The sequence below is a fragment of the Gavia stellata genome, chromosome 3 (genome assembly GCF_030936135.1).
Source record: "Gavia stellata isolate bGavSte3 chromosome 3, bGavSte3.hap2, whole genome shotgun sequence".
Taxonomy (NCBI): domain Eukaryota; kingdom Metazoa; phylum Chordata; class Aves; order Gaviiformes; family Gaviidae; genus Gavia; species Gavia stellata.
Window position 1 is genome coordinate 51821977 of NC_082596.1, and position 20795 is coordinate 51842771.

General features: G+C 36.9%; 1 protein-coding gene across 1 annotated transcript in view; it reads right to left on the bottom strand.

Moving 5' to 3' along the window:
* Window positions 1–1642: 1642 nt before the first annotated feature.
* The window catches only part of TTC39C (tetratricopeptide repeat domain 39C), a 37992-nt gene continuing 18839 nt past the window's right edge, over window positions 1643–20795 (bottom strand). The window contains exons 6-14 of the mRNA XM_059815416.1: window positions 19580–19748; window positions 12106–12199; window positions 10427–10534; window positions 9807–9916; window positions 8999–9122; window positions 6484–6581; window positions 5436–5540; window positions 2372–2410; window positions 1643–1736 (exon numbers count right to left, since the gene is read on the bottom strand). Coding sequence (XP_059671399.1) covers window positions 1647–1736; window positions 2372–2410; window positions 5436–5540; window positions 6484–6581; window positions 8999–9122; window positions 9807–9916; window positions 10427–10534; window positions 12106–12199; window positions 19580–19748 — 937 coding nt within the window. The 3' untranslated portion in view covers window positions 1643–1646. The remainder of the gene's footprint in view (window positions 1737–2371; window positions 2411–5435; window positions 5541–6483; window positions 6582–8998; window positions 9123–9806; window positions 9917–10426; window positions 10535–12105; window positions 12200–19579; window positions 19749–20795) is intronic.

The window sequence follows — 20795 nt, forward strand, 5'->3', positions numbered from 1 at the left end:
GGAATTGACCAAATAAGGTTGAACACTCATTTATGACTCAATATTACTGTCAAAGTTGAATAAAAAAAACAGTGACTATCTGTAACACACCTAGATTATAGAAAAATAAAACTGCTTTTTTAAGAGTTAAGAGTCTCTCCTCTCCTTCAGAAACTGCAACAGAAGGGTTTAACTGCTCTAGGAATGCCTTTCATAGCAGGAACTGTGCATTTCTAGAGAGAAATAAAAGCGTCTCAACTGTTTCATTTGGCCTACCAAGTAAGATATTACTTTTCTCCTCCATATCAGTCTTGCTTTAGATGCAACTTCAAAAGCAAATCAATGAAGGTTAGGTGTGGGCAAGGTCTAAAACTCTGGCAAAGTTCTACAAAAAGGTAAGAAAAAGAAAAGTTTAAGCTAAGGAACTGTTTAAGGCAACCTGACCAAAGTAAAGATAAGGCTTTTGGATAACTGTTTCCAAGGATATCCAGTTTTCTTAGCTTTGCAATGTAACATAATTCAACTAACTTTCTGGTCCTATTTCCATTCATGAGCTTCTTTAAAAACATATTTACCTTCCTAGAATATGACATTAACTGAACAGAAAACAGAAAGAGACAGTACATGTTACAGACAAAAGTAAAAAAAGCTACAGATGAGCACACAGATGGCCATGTATTAAAAATCATATGGTCATGATAAAAGTTTTAAGCTCTCTGAGGTATTTCAATATCTTAACACCACAGGCTTGGAATATGATATAAAGACTTCGGATATCATAGTATTGGTATAACTACCAAAGTAGATTTTTTTGGGTTTTTTAATACCTTTAAAGGTCACTGCTATAAAGATGCAGCAGCTTGAATGAGAAATATGTAAAATTACTGTATCTGGCCTATGTATTTTAACATAATATTCAGAATACTAAGAGCAGAAATAAGAACTGCCCACATTGTAATAGCATGTCAAACAAAGTAAGTGTTTGGCCGGAATGTACCAGAAGCACAGATCCTAAATATTGACATAATTTATATCGGAAGTATGAGCTGGGTTGGGAGGGAAGGAATGAAGAATGGAAGGGGATGTGAGGTTTAAAATTCACACAGTAGTCATCATGAAGTCACTGACACAAGCCACTAAAATTTAGTAAGATCTGCTTTTTGTGGCTGAACAGTTTTCCCTCCTCCTGTGTACTGGCTAATGCTTGAAGAAAAAAAAAATTGTTCTGACCATTCCCAATTTCAACATTGACACCGATTACTTTTATTGTATTATTCTAATCAAAACAGAAGTGCTCCCCTTGGCATATTTTAGATCTAGATCTATTTTAAAAGGTAAAAATCACACCTGCCAATATTGTTGAAGTAAATAATGTGTGCTTATTTAGGCTCACCCACAGAGTTACAAGCAATTGTGTTCAGCTTGGTTTAAACAAAATAAAAACTGAAGAGTTAGAAACACAAGGTCACTTAACCTTCTTCCTGGTTGATTTACTTTTAGTTAAAATTGTAATGTTTTACTAAGCCATACCAACTCTGACCATACTAGGAAAGTGTCTCTGGCACAAGTGGTTTTCAGAAGAAAAGTTGGTCTTCCCAACAGCTTTTTCTTCTGCTTCATCTTAAAGTGCAGAAACTGCGGGAAAGGATAACAAGACTTCCTGTCCATCACTGTGGAACTACTTCCCTTAGAGAGGCTAAGGCTGCGTGTATGCGGACGTGCAATCTATTCTCAAAGTCATAGCCAGTAAATTCCTCCTGGAAAGGAAAAAAAAAAGACAAAAGAAAAGCAAAGCATGTAACTATTAGCCTCCTTCACTTTATGATACGAAGATATTTTTACTATTAACGCTTAAGAAGTCATGTTACAAAACAGACCGAAGAAAAGAGGTGAACTGGAGACTGCATGTTGCAATACCCAAAGTAACAGAATTATTACAGAAATTCCAAGTTGGTGAAGGGAGCAGAAAGCTTCCATTTCCAACATGCTGTTTGGATCCCCTGTAGTTGGAACAGCACCTAAGAATTTCTGCCAGTCCAAAAGCTCTAGAATATCCCAATGCCCAAGGCAAGAACCAGTTGGAACAGATAAGAGGTAGAGTTGTTAGTTTCAGACTTTCTGTAGCCAAATCTTAGTTGAAAAACTTGGCAAGGCTCTAACACTCCAGGAGAGGTCACTAATGTGCTATGACTGACCTAGAAATATTTATCTATATAATATACACAAATGTGTATCATATACATTAATGTATATCTACATAATAATGTTGTAGATTATAGGTAAGGGACACTGACACTTAACATCCACCCCCCCTGCCCGAAACCCCCCAAAATACAACTTCTCAAATGCCCTCACCTCAGAAAGATAAATTTGAAAGTGTCTTAGTCTTTACCTTGGCTTGGAGAAGTAAGGTTTTGCCTCTTGGCACAGTCTACAAAAAGACAAATAGTTGCATGAGAAATGCATTGCAAATGTTACAGAAAATATCTTAAGTATATGGCCTGGTCAGTCTGGAATAGCATCTTGAAAACAAGGTCCCGAGCAGACAAAACCCTCTCAAATTAGGAAACTAGAAATACTAATGAGGCACGCAAGAAATGCAGTATTACGTATTTCTAGTCTTCTACAGAAAAGGAGAAATTACAGCTTAAAACGCAAGTTGCTATTGATGATGGTGCGCCTCAACAAGTGAGGCTACACATAAATGACTAACTGATCAATACAGTAATTTTTGTTTCTTACCCAAAGTTTAAGTAATTTATTTACAAAACAAGTGACTGGATTTTAAGCATTAAAATGCCTTCAGAAATTTCAATTTCAAACTCTTAAAGAAAAATAGACATATTTGCAGATTAATATTTACTACCGAAAAGCTCATGTTTTATTTCTTACCATACAGTACATTTTTATTTTAAGCCTTACAAATAAATAATCAACCACCTGATAAGTAGACAGAAAAAAAGAAGTTTTCTTATTCAAATATATGAATATGAACATATGTATTTATATTGGTTAAATTACATTGCCTAAAACATCTACAAAAAAATCTGCAAACTTCTTGACGTAACCATATTAAAGTCTTAAAGAACTTGATTAGAACTAAGTTTAAAATAACAAAGATGAGTCAGATGACATGATAAATCAACATGTAAATATGAGTAATTTTAAAGTAAAGTAAATTTAGTAACAGCATCCTTCTTGTACTAACATGCATATTCATATCTGTATCTGTTGCTCAGGTCTTTAATACACTCAGCCTCTCAGGTAAATGTGATTTATAAAATCCTATTCCCTTCTCTTTCTTAATCATCACAGAGCTCGTATGACACCTCAGGTAGTAAATGGAATTTTCTATAAACAGCATCCACTCACCTCTAATTCTAGCTCTTGCTTTTCCCCACCCCATTCTACTTCATTCAAGTCAAGTATCATTTACCTCCTCATTGTCAGTGCCACGAGAGGGAGTTTCCTGCATGTCCTTCACAAATTAAGCACTACCATAGCTTCTCAGTACAGTTACAAGCTGAGGCTTCTTCAGTCCTCAAACACCCAACATGAAGCATGTTTGGTTACTGAGTGCATATACTACACATAAAGCAGGGAAGAAGGACGGACTGCTCCCACATTCTCAAAATCTTCAGGTAACTTCACTACCCACCACACCTTTTTTGGGGTTTTTTTGTGGGCTTTTTGGTTTTTTTTTTAGAAACACTTGACATGATCAAATTTAAATATGAACATGGAAAAAAAGGCAGCAGGAACATTACTGGACTCAGACCTCCGTACCAGGCTTCAAGGCCCAGTTCCAGGTCATAGGGCAGCAGGGTTTTCAAAAAAGAACAATTAGTTTTAAAAGCATTTTCTCTAGTTTTACCCTTTGTCATGGTTACAATTTTTATTGAAAGATTTTCCCTTCCTTCCCTCTTTAAGGGGAAGCTTCAGCTTAGATGGTTAAATCTGACAAGATTAAAAACAACTGAAAAGAGAATCTTAAGAATATGAGACACTTATCAGCCCAACTACTTTATACACTACATACAATGATGCGGGGGTTCAAGTCATTACCCTGTAACCGCTTCCCCTAACTTGCAATCTAATTCAGGAAGTACCACATAAAGCAGTATAAACTCCAAATAGTGGTGTTACATGTTTGAGAAAGGCAACAGCACCAAGAGTGGTGCAGAAGTTGCCCTAGTTCAAGAGTCTCTGGGCTCCCTAGGCGGCAGGGTATCTGCAAAGACCTGAACGATCAAATGTATCATCAACCAAGCCATTTGGACAGTCTGAAAGCTAGGTGGATTATTTCCCTTTTTGTCCTGAACAACAAAAACCTCACTATTCAGGGTGAAAGCTAAAATGCCAACACATACAGCTTTAACGGAATTTAAATGACTGCAATCACTTTACTTCTACATCCCCTGCAATGAAATAGTACAATGGTATGTATGCATGCCCTCAGTCCAGCTATGTTTCCAAGATGCACTGATGTGCAAGATTAGGAAGACATCTGTCTTAAGAGTGGGGATAAATAATCCCAAAGTAAAAAGACTTTTGACAAATACCATATTGTTCCAAATATAAGTTTGATCCCAAAAACATGGAGCTATTTTAGGAAAGCACTAAATTCTATTTGGAGAGTATAACTACAAGTAATCTTCGAACTTGAACAGCATCCAACAGGAAATTAAATATGTAAGAAAAGGATCCTAGGCACTCACCACACTAAATGCCACCTGCAGACAACAAATCCCTGCTTACCCAAGGCATTCTTGCCAAGCCTCTGCTGCCACCAGCAGCAAGAACACTAAAGACAAGCGAAGGGGGAGACAGCCCTCTATCTTGAGGGGCAATGGAAGTATTTCCATACCCCAGTATCTATATATACTGCTTCTATAAGGCACGTATGAAAAAATAGGCATCATGGCATGATCACAGAGGTGAAAAGCGAAGTGTTTGTGGTGCTTTTTGGAGTAAAGTACTAAATAATAATCAAAATAATGTGGTGCTACACTCATCAAAATTCTTGCTTTACTGCTTGCTGTAGGTTTGCAGACATGTTCATTTTACTGCTATAGAAAAAGACACCACTGATGGTCAGGAATTTAACAGCTGCCCTGAAGAATCCCAGAGAGTCTCAAGCTCAGTTTTTTTAATGCAAAAATAAAACTCAGTAACAACAAAACAAGTCATTGCAGTGTTATCAACAGATAACGAAGCTCCTCAGAATGTCCTTACAGCTCTTGATACTGAAAAGTGAAGACGTTGTTACCTAAAACGCATTGCATTTCTTGGTTTGCAAAAAATCCAAAGTAGTAAGTTTCTTTATGGTAGGTATAAACCACATTTTTAAACCTTAACATACATTATCGCCTACAAACTTTGATTCATTGTTTGTATAGTGGTATATTGACTCCCCACCCTAATTTTAAGAGTTTAAAAATAGGTTACGCTATTACCTCTGGATTGTCTAACAGAAGACAGCCAAGTTCATAGCAAGCATATGGCTGGACGTATAAGTTGTTTTGACGGCACAGTTCATCTTTAGCAGCTCGCTGAAAGAACTATTAAAGAAAAAAAAAGAAAAAAAGATTGCAGTAATACATTAAAATTGACTGTTTGGTACTTAAAAAAAACCCAGAAGTACCATTCAACTTTAAGCACCAGAAATTACCCCAAGGCTAAAATGAGAATACATTAAAAATTTCCAATGGTAGAGATTCTTTAAGCAAGGACCCAGAGGTTTTCACTGACACTACTGTATCAAGGCAAAACCATTTGTTTGGATTTTAACCAAGTAATATATTGACTGTTTCAAGAGTTTACCAAGTTCATATTGAAAAAATACTCTATCTAACAAGGAACTTTTAACATCAGAGATGAAGTACATGGATTATTTAAGATATGCTTGAGAGAAGAAAAAAAAAAGAAAAAAAGAAAAGAAAGAAAAAAAAATATTTAAAGCCAGCATCAGCTCCCTTGTTGCTTATGTGAACTGCATTCTATTTTGGGGAGGAAAAGAAAAAGTTGTGTCTACAGATCAAAGCCTGCAGCAGTGGCAGAATTATTCTTTGGTACGTGCTAATAATCAAACGTCTCAGTGTCTAATAGGTCTGGAGGAGAAGCAGCAAACCCATGCTTTTGAAAGGTCAATCTCCAAGTTATCTTTTAAAAAAGCTGAGTTTTCTTTGTTGGACAAAGTAAATCCAGTAGAACCAAGAGCATTTCCATTCTTCTTCCCAGCCTCCCCTTAACTCTTGCCACTTTAGCTACCATGCTTCATTCAACACAGCCAATTACTTTTACAACACAGAATATAATGAAGACATGCTAAACCAGAAGATTTGAAAAGAACCTGACATACTGTAATGGAATTCAGAAAACAGAATGATCAATAGCACTGAAAACTAATGGCTTGCTTAACACTTTTAGTCAGCAGTATTTACTGTTCAACAGAGTAGCTCATAAAACAGGATTAATGGTGTAAATTACCATTTAACAACTTACCTGAACAGCATCTTCAGAATTTCCTAAGCATTTGTGTATGGCACCAAGAAGCAAATTTCTCAAACCACCAGCCGATGAATCATCAACATCCTGACAAGCTTAATGAAAAGATTCCAGTAAACAAACAAGATGGATTGAAATCCTTCCTTAGACAAGAATGGTGGTCTATGGTGACTTTAGTCTGATGATTAAATTTAACCAGAAAAAGGAGATGCTAGTAACATTAATATAAATCAAAGTAATTTTGTTTCTTTTAAACACAACCCATTTTGTATGAAACTCATCAAGCAATCTGTCACTCCTAAGAACAATTCCTAACAGGAATGAATGGGCTCAAGTCAAAGGCAGTTGGTGTGTTCTTCTCACAAGAAGAAGAGAATCCATTTCTCTATTGGTCTTTAAAAACATCCACTAAAACGTAAAGTTAAGAAACAATCACCTCCTTTTGGTGTTATGGGAAACTGGGTTGTCCCATATATTGAAAGAAAAACTACATAGTCCAAGTTACAAGGGGCACAAAGCAAGCAGGTCAGACAAAGCTGATTTGTTCTGAACTGAAGCCAAGTGACAGACGGACAAAAATCTGTACTGGACTTAAAAAACCAGACTAGAGTATTTTGGGATCACAATTCTCAATGCTGATAAAAGGATAAGACTTATTTGCCAGACCTTAGCTGGTCCACAATCCAGGGACAGACTGTGCCTCAGCTGAGTAGTGCTCTGTTTCCAGAAAGAACTGAATCATGATGCACGTAACCATCACTAGATGAACCAGGCTCCATTTTGATCGAGCTTATTAGTGCCAGCTCTGTTAAACAAAGGCTAGTTCCATGAGCAGCCATTTGCAGTTGTTTGCACCGTCACCTCCAGAAAGGCTAGGGTACAGGGAGGCCTGCATGGCTTTTCATCCCTTCAGAAGGAGCTGAACTGCTGTGCCTGGAGCAGTAGAGCTCCTTTAACTTCACATTCTGCCTCATTTCATAAACCCTGCCAGATCTTAACTACCTCTGCATTCACAACACAGTTAATCCACAACCCAAATAAGCCACCTATGAATAACTAAGAGCTGGCTGCATGAAGTGTTTAGACATTACAGAATACACAAGGCTGTCAACTCTCACTTGTATTGCAAGTCTCAAGTTACTTGGCATTTTACTTACAAAGATACATGTGGATACAAATTAATTCCTTTATTTTAAAGTCAAATTCTAGCTCTGAGAAAAAGCCTGGAAACTCGCTCCAGCAAATTACACTCCAATTGTTCAAGAGAAGAGGAAGTAAATAAATAAATAAATCCCCTATCATCTCATCATTCTTGAGATACACGCAAGGCACAGCAATAACACTCTCATTGTGCAGAAAATCTTCAACCAGGGATTGCTGATGCAGACACATCTGTCAGTGTCATACTTACAAGAAGTATATCTCTGAATTTTAATCTATACTGCTATTTCACATTAAAATGTGAACCACTGGATAGAGGCTTATACAGGGAAGATCTACATTGCTTCTGAGCGTAAGGGAGAAAAGCGCATGCTCTTTACAACCTCTGAAGCTGATTGTTCTGAAGGCAAATGACAGACAAAAATCCTGAACTTTATTTTTACCTAAGTAAATCTGATTTTAAAGCCTTCACCATTATCTCTGGGACTAGAAAACTAGGGATCTGAATGTAACACACTGCCATCACACAATTTAAATGGACAAATTATCTTAAATTAAAAAACAGAACAAAGCCCCAAAACTAGTCCTGACTCTCAATTTAAAGACTGGTAGTTTTCTAGCTTAACATAAAACCCGCAAAATTTCACAATTACAGAAAAAAGGATGTGTCTTGGTGGCAGACATTTTTTGTTTTATTTTCTAAATGAGCAGGTATTAACTTGAAGTTGTTTGCAGAATGAAAACAAGACTGATTGCTGGATGGAGGGAGGAGTACTGAAAACTTCATGATAAACACTGCTACCATATGCTTCATGTGACAGACATCCAAAGACATCTGGAGAGTAAGAAAGAGGCAGCCATAATATGCTCCTTTCACCACTAAGATGGTCCCAGCAGCCAAGATAAACAGAATCCTTATCATGTCATAGATGACTTCACAAGCTACATATTTCCTCCTAGAAGAAAACTGACATGCAGAAATGAATTGGTAGTTTTAATTTTTTATTTTGTAGCCAGTTTTAAATGAGTTAAATTTTGCTTAGTCGCTTTGAACAATAACTATTGCACTATTGCTTCATTTTAAACAATGGGCAAATGCAACTGATTGAAAAACAACTATATGCAGCAGGCAGTTAAATGTCTCTTAAAAACCTATAAAAATGGTAAAAATGAAGCATTAAGCTGAATCTTCATGGGTCATTATTCTTTTGTTACTCAAACTGTTTTGTTATGACACATGCACACAGGTTTAAATTTTCATGCTGCAACAATCAGCTGCTCCACACAACAGAAGAAAATTATACACCTCTTTTAAAAAAGTAAATAAATAAATCAAGGAACCATATTATACCTTGGCTCATATGCTGTAAGTTCGAGAGGGAACAGTTTGGAAGGGCTTTCCATAAGTACAATACTTCAATGGATGCCAGGACACAGAGCTCTTTGGTCGGCATTTGTTTTCTAAATCTATCTGCCTGCAAAGTGGGGAGAAAGAGGGAAGGGAGATCTGTCATCTGCCCTTTTATAGGGAACATAATATTCACAAACAATATATCACAAACAGTAATTCTGTCTCATGAAAGCAGCCAACAATTTTATTTCATAAAATAAAGTCAGTGGTAACTTAGCTTAAAGACTAAAAAGCAAAATCATTCCATTCATTTAAGGGCTTACGTATTGATCAAAATTAAAGCTTCCTTGTATGCAGCCTGATTTGTTTTATTGTATTTCACAATCCCAAGTACACACTGACTGGATGCTGTATTGGTAAACAACTGCAAGATGATCAGTTGGGAGATATTTCCTAGACAACTCCTAGCTTTCAAAAAGAACTAAGGCTTTGACAAACAAGACAAGATAAAAAGAAGTAAGAAAGGCAAAGCTAGAAGGAAAATTACCAAAGCAACTACAGTATTATGTATTTTTATCTTTAATAATTACTTCAGTTGTAAAGTGAATAGCTAATTCACATTTCCTTTGCTAGGTCTTTAAAATACATGACACTATTGTTTTCCCACCTGAATCCTTCCCACTAATTCTACAGAAGCAACACAGCAGCAAACAGATGCATCCTTCAAAAATGAGTACTGGTAAAGAATCCAACAAATTACCAAGTGTAATTACTGTACTGAAACAAGTCAGCCTATGCTAAACCAAACCTTTTTCACTGAAAATTGTTCAATCTGATTGTTTTTTCTTTTGAAAAGCTTCTGAACTTCCTTGAACACGTTCTGAGCACCATTGACATCACCAGTGGCTCCCTGACACACTGTGAGAACACAGAAACAAAAATATGTTAACACACTGAGATATGAAACAGGAAAATATTAAGATTAGATATCATATGGTCATAGAAAAAACACACTCGCATCCAGAAAGGATCGAGATTGGGGATTTGACAAACATGAAAATCCCAGCTCTCCTAGGTACCCTCTGTGATCATTAACAAGTCAGTACTTCTTTTTTGTACCCATTAAAGTAACTAATACCACCCAACCTCTAAGGATTTATTTATTAAATCTTTGCAATACACTGTTATATGACCTGTCACTACACTGACAATCATAATTGTATCTACAGAGAGAGAGAACGTACGCACATGCATGTACATGTGCGCGCATGCAAGCGTACATTGTATAAACAAACAAAATTATTTAAGTCAAGTCTGGCATAAAGCTGCATAAGCAGCAGGCAGTGTGGAAGGCACTATGGGCACTAGTAAATTTCCCAAAACCTTATCACTGATTTATCCCTTATCCAACACATTCAATATACTCACCTGCTGTTAAATAAGCATAGTAGCACTGGGACCACCTGGATTCATTTTTAAGCCTTTCAAAGGATTCAAACGCATCTTTGAAATTCATCTCTATCATGCTGCACCAACCTAAAAGCAAGACTAATTTAACTTCAGAGAAAGCACAGTAATTTAAATTTGGTGTCAACATTACTAAAAACCACAGTCTATTATGAGAACTGAAGCTAGTTTAACAATTACAACAACTAGAAAAGTTAAAGCCAAACCAAATCAGTGGCATACATTTAAAGCCTGGTTTAAATTTACTGGGAAGTGTGGAATTATAAGATTCCGTACAAAACAATGAATCCATTCAGAGCAACAACAAATCTATAGAGACATCAAAAGCTCTTTTTAAATTTTATTTAAATACTGTATTTTGTAGGATGCTAAAACTTACAAAGCTACTACTTGCTCCGTTATTCTTCCCCACTGTGACAAGATCCCTTAACGAGACACTTTTAAAGCTTGAAGCAACGTATCTTCTCCACTCTGAAGAATTTTATGCAAATTAAGAACATATAGCCTGTGTTGTTCTTGATAGAAGGAAATGAACATGAAATATAGGTCATGCAAACTGTGAAGCTTCACTAGACCAGTTAGCTTTTGGCACACAAATGGTGATTCCACAGACAAGTCAGACGAATGAATTTCTCATTTTCAATATTCCATAGATGAACAGTTTGCCCATGATTCTATAGTCTACTCTCTGGTTTTGCATCACCTTGTATTTGCAGGAAACTTTAAAATTATGAAAAATGGTTGAATTCTACTTGCCCAAACAGGAAGGCAGGATTATTACCATAATCCATCCAAGACAAAGGCCAGTATTCTAAGGCCAAGTGCTGAGTCCTACACTCACAACAACTCCAAGCAACGATACAAGCTTGGGGACGAGTGGCTGGAAAGCTGCCCAGTGGAAAAGGACCTGGGGGTGTTGATCCACAGCTGGCTGCATCATTCTGGCTTGTATCAGAAACAGTGTGGCCAGCAGGACTAGGGAAGTGATTGCACATTTTCACTCGGCACTGGTGAGGCCGCACCTCGAACACTGTGTTCAGTTTTGGGCCCCTCAATACAAGAAAGACATTGAGGTGTTGGAGCGTGTCCAATGAAGGGCAATGAAGCTGGTGAGGGGTCTGGAGCACAAGTCTTATGAGGAGCGGCTGAGAGAACTGGGGTTGTTTAGCCTGGAGAAGAGGAGGCTCAGGGGAAACCTCATCACTCTCTACAACTACCTAAAGGGGGTTGTAGAAAGGTGGGTGCTGGTCTCTTCGCCCAAGTGACAAGTGATAGGACAAGAGGAAATGGCCTCAAGTTCCACTAGGGGAGGTTTAGATTGGATATTAGGAAAAATTTCTTCACTGAAGGGGTTGTCAGACACTGGAACAGGCTGCCCAGGGAGGTGGTTGAGTCACCATCCCTGCAGGTATTTAAAAGGTGTGTGGATGAGGCGCTTAAGGACATGGTTTAGTGGTGGACTTAGCAGTGTTAGGTTAACAGTTGGACTTGATGAACTTAAAGGTCTTTTCCAACCTAAATGATTCTATGATTCTAAAACCTTTTTTAAAATCCTAATAAAAATAATCCAGTCTATTTATTGAAGTTGCTAGTCTGAACTTGAAAGTGAGCTATTTATAGTATAAACATATCCAACTTACCTATTTCATATAAGCAGACATGCTGAATCTCCCTTTGGTCTGTTGCAAGTTCCAAAGCAGTATGAAATGAGGTCAAGGCACTATTAATTTGACACTAACAAAAGTGAAAGAAGGAAAAAAAGAATTCAGATATCTGAAATTTAAGATTTTTTGAATAATTTGATTTTGATAAAGAAAATATTCAGATTTCTGTTAATAGGATTATATGGTAAAAAAAATAAACTGAAGTGTATTACAGATTGCAGCCTCTGGTTTGATTATATGGAAGAGGTACAACATCCCATTGAGAGGAAAACCTCAAAATTCATTTCAGACTCTAGATTATTTTAAATGAGCTAAAACCCACCATAGAGCTAAGAGTTTGAAGGAGAAGGGCTAATATTAATTCAATATACCAGCTCCACATTGCAATTCCTTTGGTCAGCTTCCCTCCTCCCAGCTCTCTTGATCCGATCACTTTTGAATGGAAGCATGGGCAAATTATGATAAAGCCTTTATTTACAACTATAAACGAGCATCTTAAAGAGGTCCTATAGTGAACAGTTTTTTCCATGTATTTCATATTCATGATATGAAACATAATACAAAAGCCAAATTATAAGAGACAAGGGAAGTAAGAATCACGAATACAAAGCAACTCAAATTTATATTTAAATGAAACTTTAGACAAGAATGCAAAGCGTTTGCTTGCAAGGTACTAACAATCAGTTCCACCACGTGCAACAGTAGAAATTAAAACATACAGTAAAGAACTTGCACTCAAAAAGTAATATAAAAAGAGAAATGTAGGACACGAGTTAAAAAAAAGGGGTGGCGGAGGGAGGACAGTAGAGTTTAATAATGTAATAATGATCACCAATAATTTACAGCCAGTTCAGATCATCTCTCAACCTTGAAAATCAGTGCCTGTATTCCTTCTATTTGCTATTAAGTCCAAAATTCATCAGTTGTGTGGTAAGCTTTTGAGTAATCTCGTTTCTACTCTTATTAGTCATTCCACCTTTAAAAGTCATTATTTTTAGCATCTGGCAATAAAGTTTAACTTTCTGCATAATAAGGGTTATCTTTACTGTTTAATTTTTTTTTTATTTTCAACTATTTCACCTTTTTCCACATCCCACAGTAACCACTTTAAGCAACAGTTAATCGAGAATTCATAAATGCTGCATGACATGCAAGAAGATAAAAAGGCATACAAGATCAAAAAACATTTTGATAATATCGTTACCAGCAGCTTAGCAAAAACAGGCTGTCAGTTTTGTAAGAACTAGAATGGTAGTTCTTTTGACTACCTTAATTTCTAGTTTTCCCAGTCTAGGATGGGTCTTCTCCATAATCATCATAAAGGGGGCGATGCAAATCAACATATAATTAGTTTCATAGACAGACACTCTATATATCCCAATATGGCCTATACCCACTTTAAGAGTGTTCCTATATTTATTCTCACATACAAGTATAATAATTTATACAACAGAAGCATCTTTAAGCCACCCTCTGCTGGCTAAGCATGTAAGCGAAAGAAACCCTTGAAAAAGCGAACCTGTCATCAACGTAAGCATAACTGAATTCAAAAATTCCTGCAGAAATCTGCAGCATTGTATTTTAAAACCACACATACACATGGAGCTCTAAAGTGATTTTATTAGATTTTCTTCTTTGTCTCATCAGGAAAAACTGTTTTAGTTGCTAAGGAACAACTTAACCATAAATCATATATATTGCATCAAGACAGCACAACTGCCAACAAAGGGATCCACAGCTGTACCAGTATAAACGCTGTACACTTAGAAAATAAAACGGTGATTAGACTAAGATGCTTGTTGGCATAACAGAAGAATATACTACACAGAAAGACAAGCGAGTTGTATTTGCCCTCAAAGTTACCAGGGAGCCTGAGCAATGTACACCTTGGTTACTTGAGCAGCAGCACATTCTGTCCACTACACATTACTCCACTGATGCTGCATCACCCCAACACAACTTCCTGGAAAATAAGTGTTACGAGCCCAGTCTTACAGAAAAAATAAAATAATGTCTGCTTAAAACCTTATCTTTGTGCTAAGTTTATAAGTTCAGTAAATGTATGTTTTGAATGTTTCTGAGGAAAATGCAAAAAAAAAATCCAAATATTTAGTCCTCTCTGAAGATACTTTGCCTTCTAAAAACCTAAAAAACCTGAACATTTGAAAATATAAATCACTTATTTGTGGGGCATGTTATTCCACACAATGACTAATGGCAATTACATCATTGACTGCAATGCCATACACCAGCCTGGGGGAGAACATGAAATACTGACCACCCAGTAATATACAAGTCCAGTTAGTTGAATCTTCTATAATCCATTTCTCTAACATTTCTAGATCTCTAGATCTCTCAAGTGTTTTGATGTCTGCCTAAGTTTTCCTTAATCATCAAGCTCAGTAAGTATGTTTCAGAGACATTCCTTAATAACTGAAGCTTCAGTCATCTCCACAGATTGTGACAACATGCTGAAATACAAATTTCTACTCTTACCGTTAATTCTCAAAATAAATTACTATTTGTTTACTGTTTCAGAGAATAAACAGAAATAAAGTCCCAAGAGTCTGCAAGTATAACATCATGGCTGACACCTGAAATTGATGTTCTTGAGATTTAAAAGTATGTATATACACACACTTGTAATTCCTCAAACAGGTATCACTCATGCTTCTCTTGGACATAATACAAAGACCAAAAAAGATTAGTCCATAAAATGCATAATATACAGAACTACATAACCATAGAGGATTATTAGAGCTAATGTGACAACCATAATGTTACATTTCTTGACTTCAGATTAAAACCAAAACCAGCCCAACCCACCAACTAAGCATCTACAGAGCTTACTGAGTCAAGCAAGGCAGCTTCCCAAGCCCACATGCGTTGCCCCACAGAGTTTTTCTGAAATCTCAGGACACTTTCCCTCTCCCAGGACCTCTCTATTCTCAATCAGCACTATGAATTTGTAAAGCTTTTAAGAAGTCATGCTCATAATTAAGGGGAAACAAGCAAACAGTATCTAAAAGGGGACAATTTACACTGGAGGACCCTATATGGAAATTTCAAAGCCTGTATTTTCTATTCCTTAACTCCCCCCCATTTTTCCCTAGCCATGCCACAAAATCAAAACAGAATAAAACTAGGATTCTGCATAGCCTAGAACAAGTAACTAGAAAGGCCAGCAGAATTCCTGAAAATAAACCTTGACATTATGCAAGCTCTGAAAATTTCTGAAGACATCACTGTGACTTTATTCCAGAAAATTAAGACTTTTCAATGCTTATTACTACTTTTGCCCTCAGTCTACTTTTCTGTGCCACACCCTCCCAGCCCTAAATAAGAATGATACTACTGATACCAAGATGTCTACAAAAGGTAGCTAAAAAAGCAAGAGTACTTATCAGCATTACATTTAAGCCTTGTCAGCATTACATTTTCATCAGCCTGCACATCAAACACAATGTAGCACACCTGAATGTACCACTGGTGTTTTGCCGATCAGCTGGAATATTTGGTATTTTTAACTTCAGACTCTTAACACACCCCTATACCAACTGAACTCTATAGATTAAGCTTCAGAACCTGAGGTTTTTTGTCCCAGGCCCAGAGATTTCTTGTTGTTTATATACACACGTACCCAGAGTCTGTTCCCAATCGAAGAGAAGCAATCTTGCCCAGTTCATGATTTTGTCAAACGCTTTATTTTTGCTTTATACCCTTACCGCTCTCCACATGAAGCTATCAATCTATTTAACTATTTCTGAGTGGGGTGATTTGTACTGTTTAAAAAAGCAGATGGAGATTTTAAAAAAGCGCTGCTGATGGTGGGAGGAGAGAGAAAGCAAAATTGCAAGCTAAAAAGCAGAAACATGTAAGATTCAGAACACCACCTTTTTACTCTGCCCTGTCCAATGCTACCACCATGCCCATCTTTCACTACCGGCCACAATACCACACTCAAATTGTCCGAGTCACAGTTTCAAAAGTAAATTGGTATTTATTAACATAATTTTAATATTAGACAATACACATTTAGCAAACGGATGGCAATATTTTTATTTTCACAGTAATAAGAAAGGCCCAAAGGTAAAGCTGGAAACTGTGGATTTTAGACCAGTGGGTTTCAGCAACTATTATACTAATTACATTTTTAAGTACCCTTTAGACAAGTACAAGACATTCTCACTTGTTTTTAATAGCTTAAACTTACACGAAACATCGTTATCAGCTTTATTGGAAAGTATTTCAAAGAAGAAATAGTCAGACATTCACAAAGAAATACTTGTGAGGCTGGAATACATAACATACAATCACAAGTCAAGCACAGCAATAGTTATGTCCATAAAAGCAGCCTAAGGGAATCATGCAAAAGTCAGGAAAAATGCTACTTTTAACATGCAGTCTCTTAACCTGCTCTTCAAAAAAAAAAAAAAAAAAAAAAAAGAGACATCTGATCATCCTACCAGTGCAACCTTTAACTTTCTGCTGCACTTTCATTCCAGCTTTCCCAGATCCCACTGCTCTCCTTTCCCTTAACTCATTCATTTCAATAGTCTCCAAACACTTTCAGAATTCATTCCTCAAAAATGTGAATCTGGGAAAAAAGTTGAAAGATAGTTTGGTCCACATTTATAGTACCTGTAAGTCTACTTCTTAGAAAACTGAAGTCTGTTAAGGTTTTTATTGACTAATACTCATACATGCTTTTTGATGCACAAAGCATTATACAGTCACATGCTCTTCGTTTGTCTTTCATAGCACTGTCACTATGAAACCTTCCTTTCTCCTCTATTGCCTTCCTTGGCAATTTTCTCCTTTGTCAGATTTGTGTCTCACTGTCCAGTCTTGCGTTACTGCTTCTGCCTTTTGAACAGTTTCCCTGCCTCCAGGTGTCCATGGCTGAACTATGCTCCTTACTGTTTCTTTGCTCCATAAAAAAGAAAACACACACACAGATATACACGTGTATGCAGACTTGCTGATGGAAGCTGAATATACCATCAGCTGAAAGTTACACAGAACATATGCAGGATCAAAGGCTATAAAAAAATGTGATGGACTGAGTGCTAATAGGCTCTAATACAATGCTTACAATGATCATTAACTGATCTGTGCTTACAGAACACGCAAGCTCTTCTGTATAACAAATTTCTAAGCCTTTCATCTATGTACAATTAAATTTTATTACAGAACTGTTAAAAGATGATAGATGTTAAAGACTATAAAATATATAAGCTTCAGCTCAAGGTATACTTTTAAGTGCGTATATGTTAAAGAACAGACTTCCCAATTTCAGTAAACCATCTGAAAATAATGTTCCCGTGCCTAGTGGAAAGAATTTAAACCTACCTGTGCATTAACAATTTCAAGGAAGGCCATATAAGCACTTCCCAGGCTTTGCAAGAGCTCTCCTCACCCACCTTGGAGATGAGGCGGAAATTACGACTCAGCATATTAGTTTGTAATCTCAGAGTGTATGTGCACTTCTGGTTCAGAATGTACAATGGATGCTGTAACACCAATGCCTGGATTTGAGACACATGTAACCACAAGTGTATTGTGCAGAAATCCAGTGCAACTCCCCATGCCGTTGCCACAAGTCGCATATCTGACTCACTATTACGTCAACAACATTTGAGCAAATTAAGCTTGAAATTCTTAAGAGAGTCTACAGAAGAGCTTGAGACATTTAACCAAAACATTTACACACAGCAAAGCCTCAGTGATACAGTACCACTTAGAACAAAGCAACAACAGGTGTAGGGGAGAAGAGGCTGCTGAATGGAAAAGCTCTCATGCAAACAAACACACGAATAGCAAAGAGACATTTAAGTCCTGTTAGCAACCACTAAGCTTTCTGCTGACTAAGGGTACGGCTACACAGCACAACACACAGCATTCTGCCTGCCTAAGCTACTAACTTTGTTAATATGGCCACGCTGTCTCTGGCACAAACTATTTCACTTGAAGCTAAACTTCGGTGTCTATATACTCTATCATTTAATGCACAAATACTGTAAGATAACACATGAAGAACTCTGCTTTGAAACATAAAAGGTACTCCAGAAAGGGACTGACTACACAAAACTGATGGTCATCCCAAACCTATCCTCTGCATTTACACATAGAAACATATACTCTGTTTATTGACAACTCATATTTACAATTTTGTCCTAGCTTGTCCTGAAAGTCAGAAGAATGAGTTGAATTTATTCCTCATTACACTAAACATGTGGGGGGTGGGTGGGGAAGAATTCCAAATCCCAAGTCATACTCTGGCAATCAACATTTTTAACTGCACTTGCATTTATTGTGTAGCTATTCCTAACAAATTTGATTTTTACCATAGGAATGGAATATGCATATAATTGAACAAAGACCATTAAAATGTTTCCCACTCAGAAAACAGCAATACTTCCCAAAGACTGACAGCTTGCCTGTGACAATGTAAATCCCCAAATGCACCATTGCTTTCAGAAAGATAGCAAAAAAGGAAAAACAACATCAAAATCCCATGCAAAAACACACCTGCAGAATCTGACAGGCCACTGAAGCCCGCCCCTCTGTTCTGTTATTGGTGGTACCTCCCTCAAAATATTAAGCTGTATTTGAGAGAGTTAACTGCAAACCCCAGCAAAGAACGACCAACAATATTAAGATGTGGGTTAGCTCTTGTAATTGTGATGTTGAGATGAAGGGTTTGAACATTCTGGGTTTGTGCTTTTGTATTGGGTTTTCTTGTTAATGTAACAGCTCTGGAAATATTCTGGTCTGATAGAAGTAGCAGCTAGGAATTGAGTAGTTTAAAGTATTCACCACCATCTTGTATTATCACAGATTCATAAAGAATAACTAAGCCAAAAACCACAAGGCTGCTGCAGTGTTTGGAATAATACTCTGCAACACCATTCACAAACACATTTTCAGTGAATACATCTCTGGTTGGGTCAGAGCTCACCCTTAGCAACAGAAAACATCCTGGTTTGACCTCTTAAAAGCAAAAGCAGTTATTTGAAGGAAATTATTGCAGAAAATTAGCTGTATATGAACAATGCATTAAATGAAAAGGGGAGGATAAATGCTATGTACTCAGCAGATAATACTCGGATTTTAGCTTGACAAGCAAAACTGAAATAGCTATTTATACCACAAGAAACTCATGAGTGACCAAAAGCACTTCCTTTTAGCATAGAGCTACAAATGTATTAAGTGGCTGAAAAAGAATTTCAAAGTGTCATTAATTCAGATGAAGTAGTGGAAGAGCAGGTTTGACATGTGAACTTCAAACTAGGAAGGAGTTAATCCTTTCTTCCTACTTATCTTTCCATGTAGCTATACCTTCAGTCACAATTTGCTGAAGCTTACACAGTTCATTCCCATTAGAAAAACATAAAATAACAAAGGGTGGGGAGGAGAAATCAGTCAAAAGGAAGAAAACGTGCAATACCTCTAATCGCTGTATTCTTCCCTTGAAGAACATAAACAGAGAAGAATTTGGATAAGCAGATTCTTTTTTTGCAAGAATTTCTTTTGCCTCTCTCAATCCTGCCTTGTTATCGCTGCCATCAAGGGCAAAAAAGGGACGAACAACTGTGTGGTACCACAACAGAGCTAATCTAAAAGAAACATAAGAGTAAAAAGGATTACAGCTCGTAAACAGAAATTTAGGCATAACATTCTACACAGGCAAATTTTTAAATGATTCTGAAAGACAAAGAAAGATATTAATCTCTTCTTATACAACCTGGCTTTAAAACAAACACAGTACTACTGCCATACATCAATGTACTCATAAACTGCACCTTAACATACAATTTGGTGCACATTACCCGAAGATGAAGTAACAATCAAGCTCATATCATCAAAGCAGTTGAGCCTTTAGAACTCTATAGATTTTAAGAAAGAAAAACTCACAGAAAAACTCTGAAAGCAAATTGTTCATTAAAGGGGGAAAAAAACCTACCCATAACCCACAAACAAAACCAACAACAAAACTAAACACACATCAGCAGACACACTTGAAATCAAACAGAAATACATCCAGTGTTCAGAAGGGCAGACATCTACATGACCTACATCACTCCTGGAAATAAGGGCAGAGCACAAAGATTTCCAAGACCATCTGAAGGAGGAAACAGCCCCCAAAATACCGTTTTTCTTCCCCAGAAAGGAGAAAGAACAAATAAACAGGAACATTTAATCTTAAGGTTTCTTAACCAATCAGAAATCCAATTCTTCTCCTCAAGCAGAAGAGACTTTAGCTCTGCTGTCAATGTTTCAAAAGTGACATCTCATGGTACCTGCAGTAGGTCCAGTAATAAAAAGCATTAATTTGGAGATAATGGAATAATAAACCCATTTATGAAGGCAGTTTAAATTAGGTCTGGCTAACCCTTCTCCTGATAAAAAGATCTGAATGCAGTATGAAGGCTTGGGAAAAAGAGTACACAAAAAATATTCCTCTAAAAAGACTATAAGGGAACATGCCATTTTACTCAGATGCTAAAATTAAAAATGAACTGGAAAAGATATTTGGCTAATAGTAAGGATAAATAGCTGAGTGAGATCAATGACTCATGCAAAAGAGTACGCTCTCCATAGAAGAGAATATATCTGGGGAATTCACTCAGCCTTCAGGGGGTGCTTTTATTTACTCTGCTGGC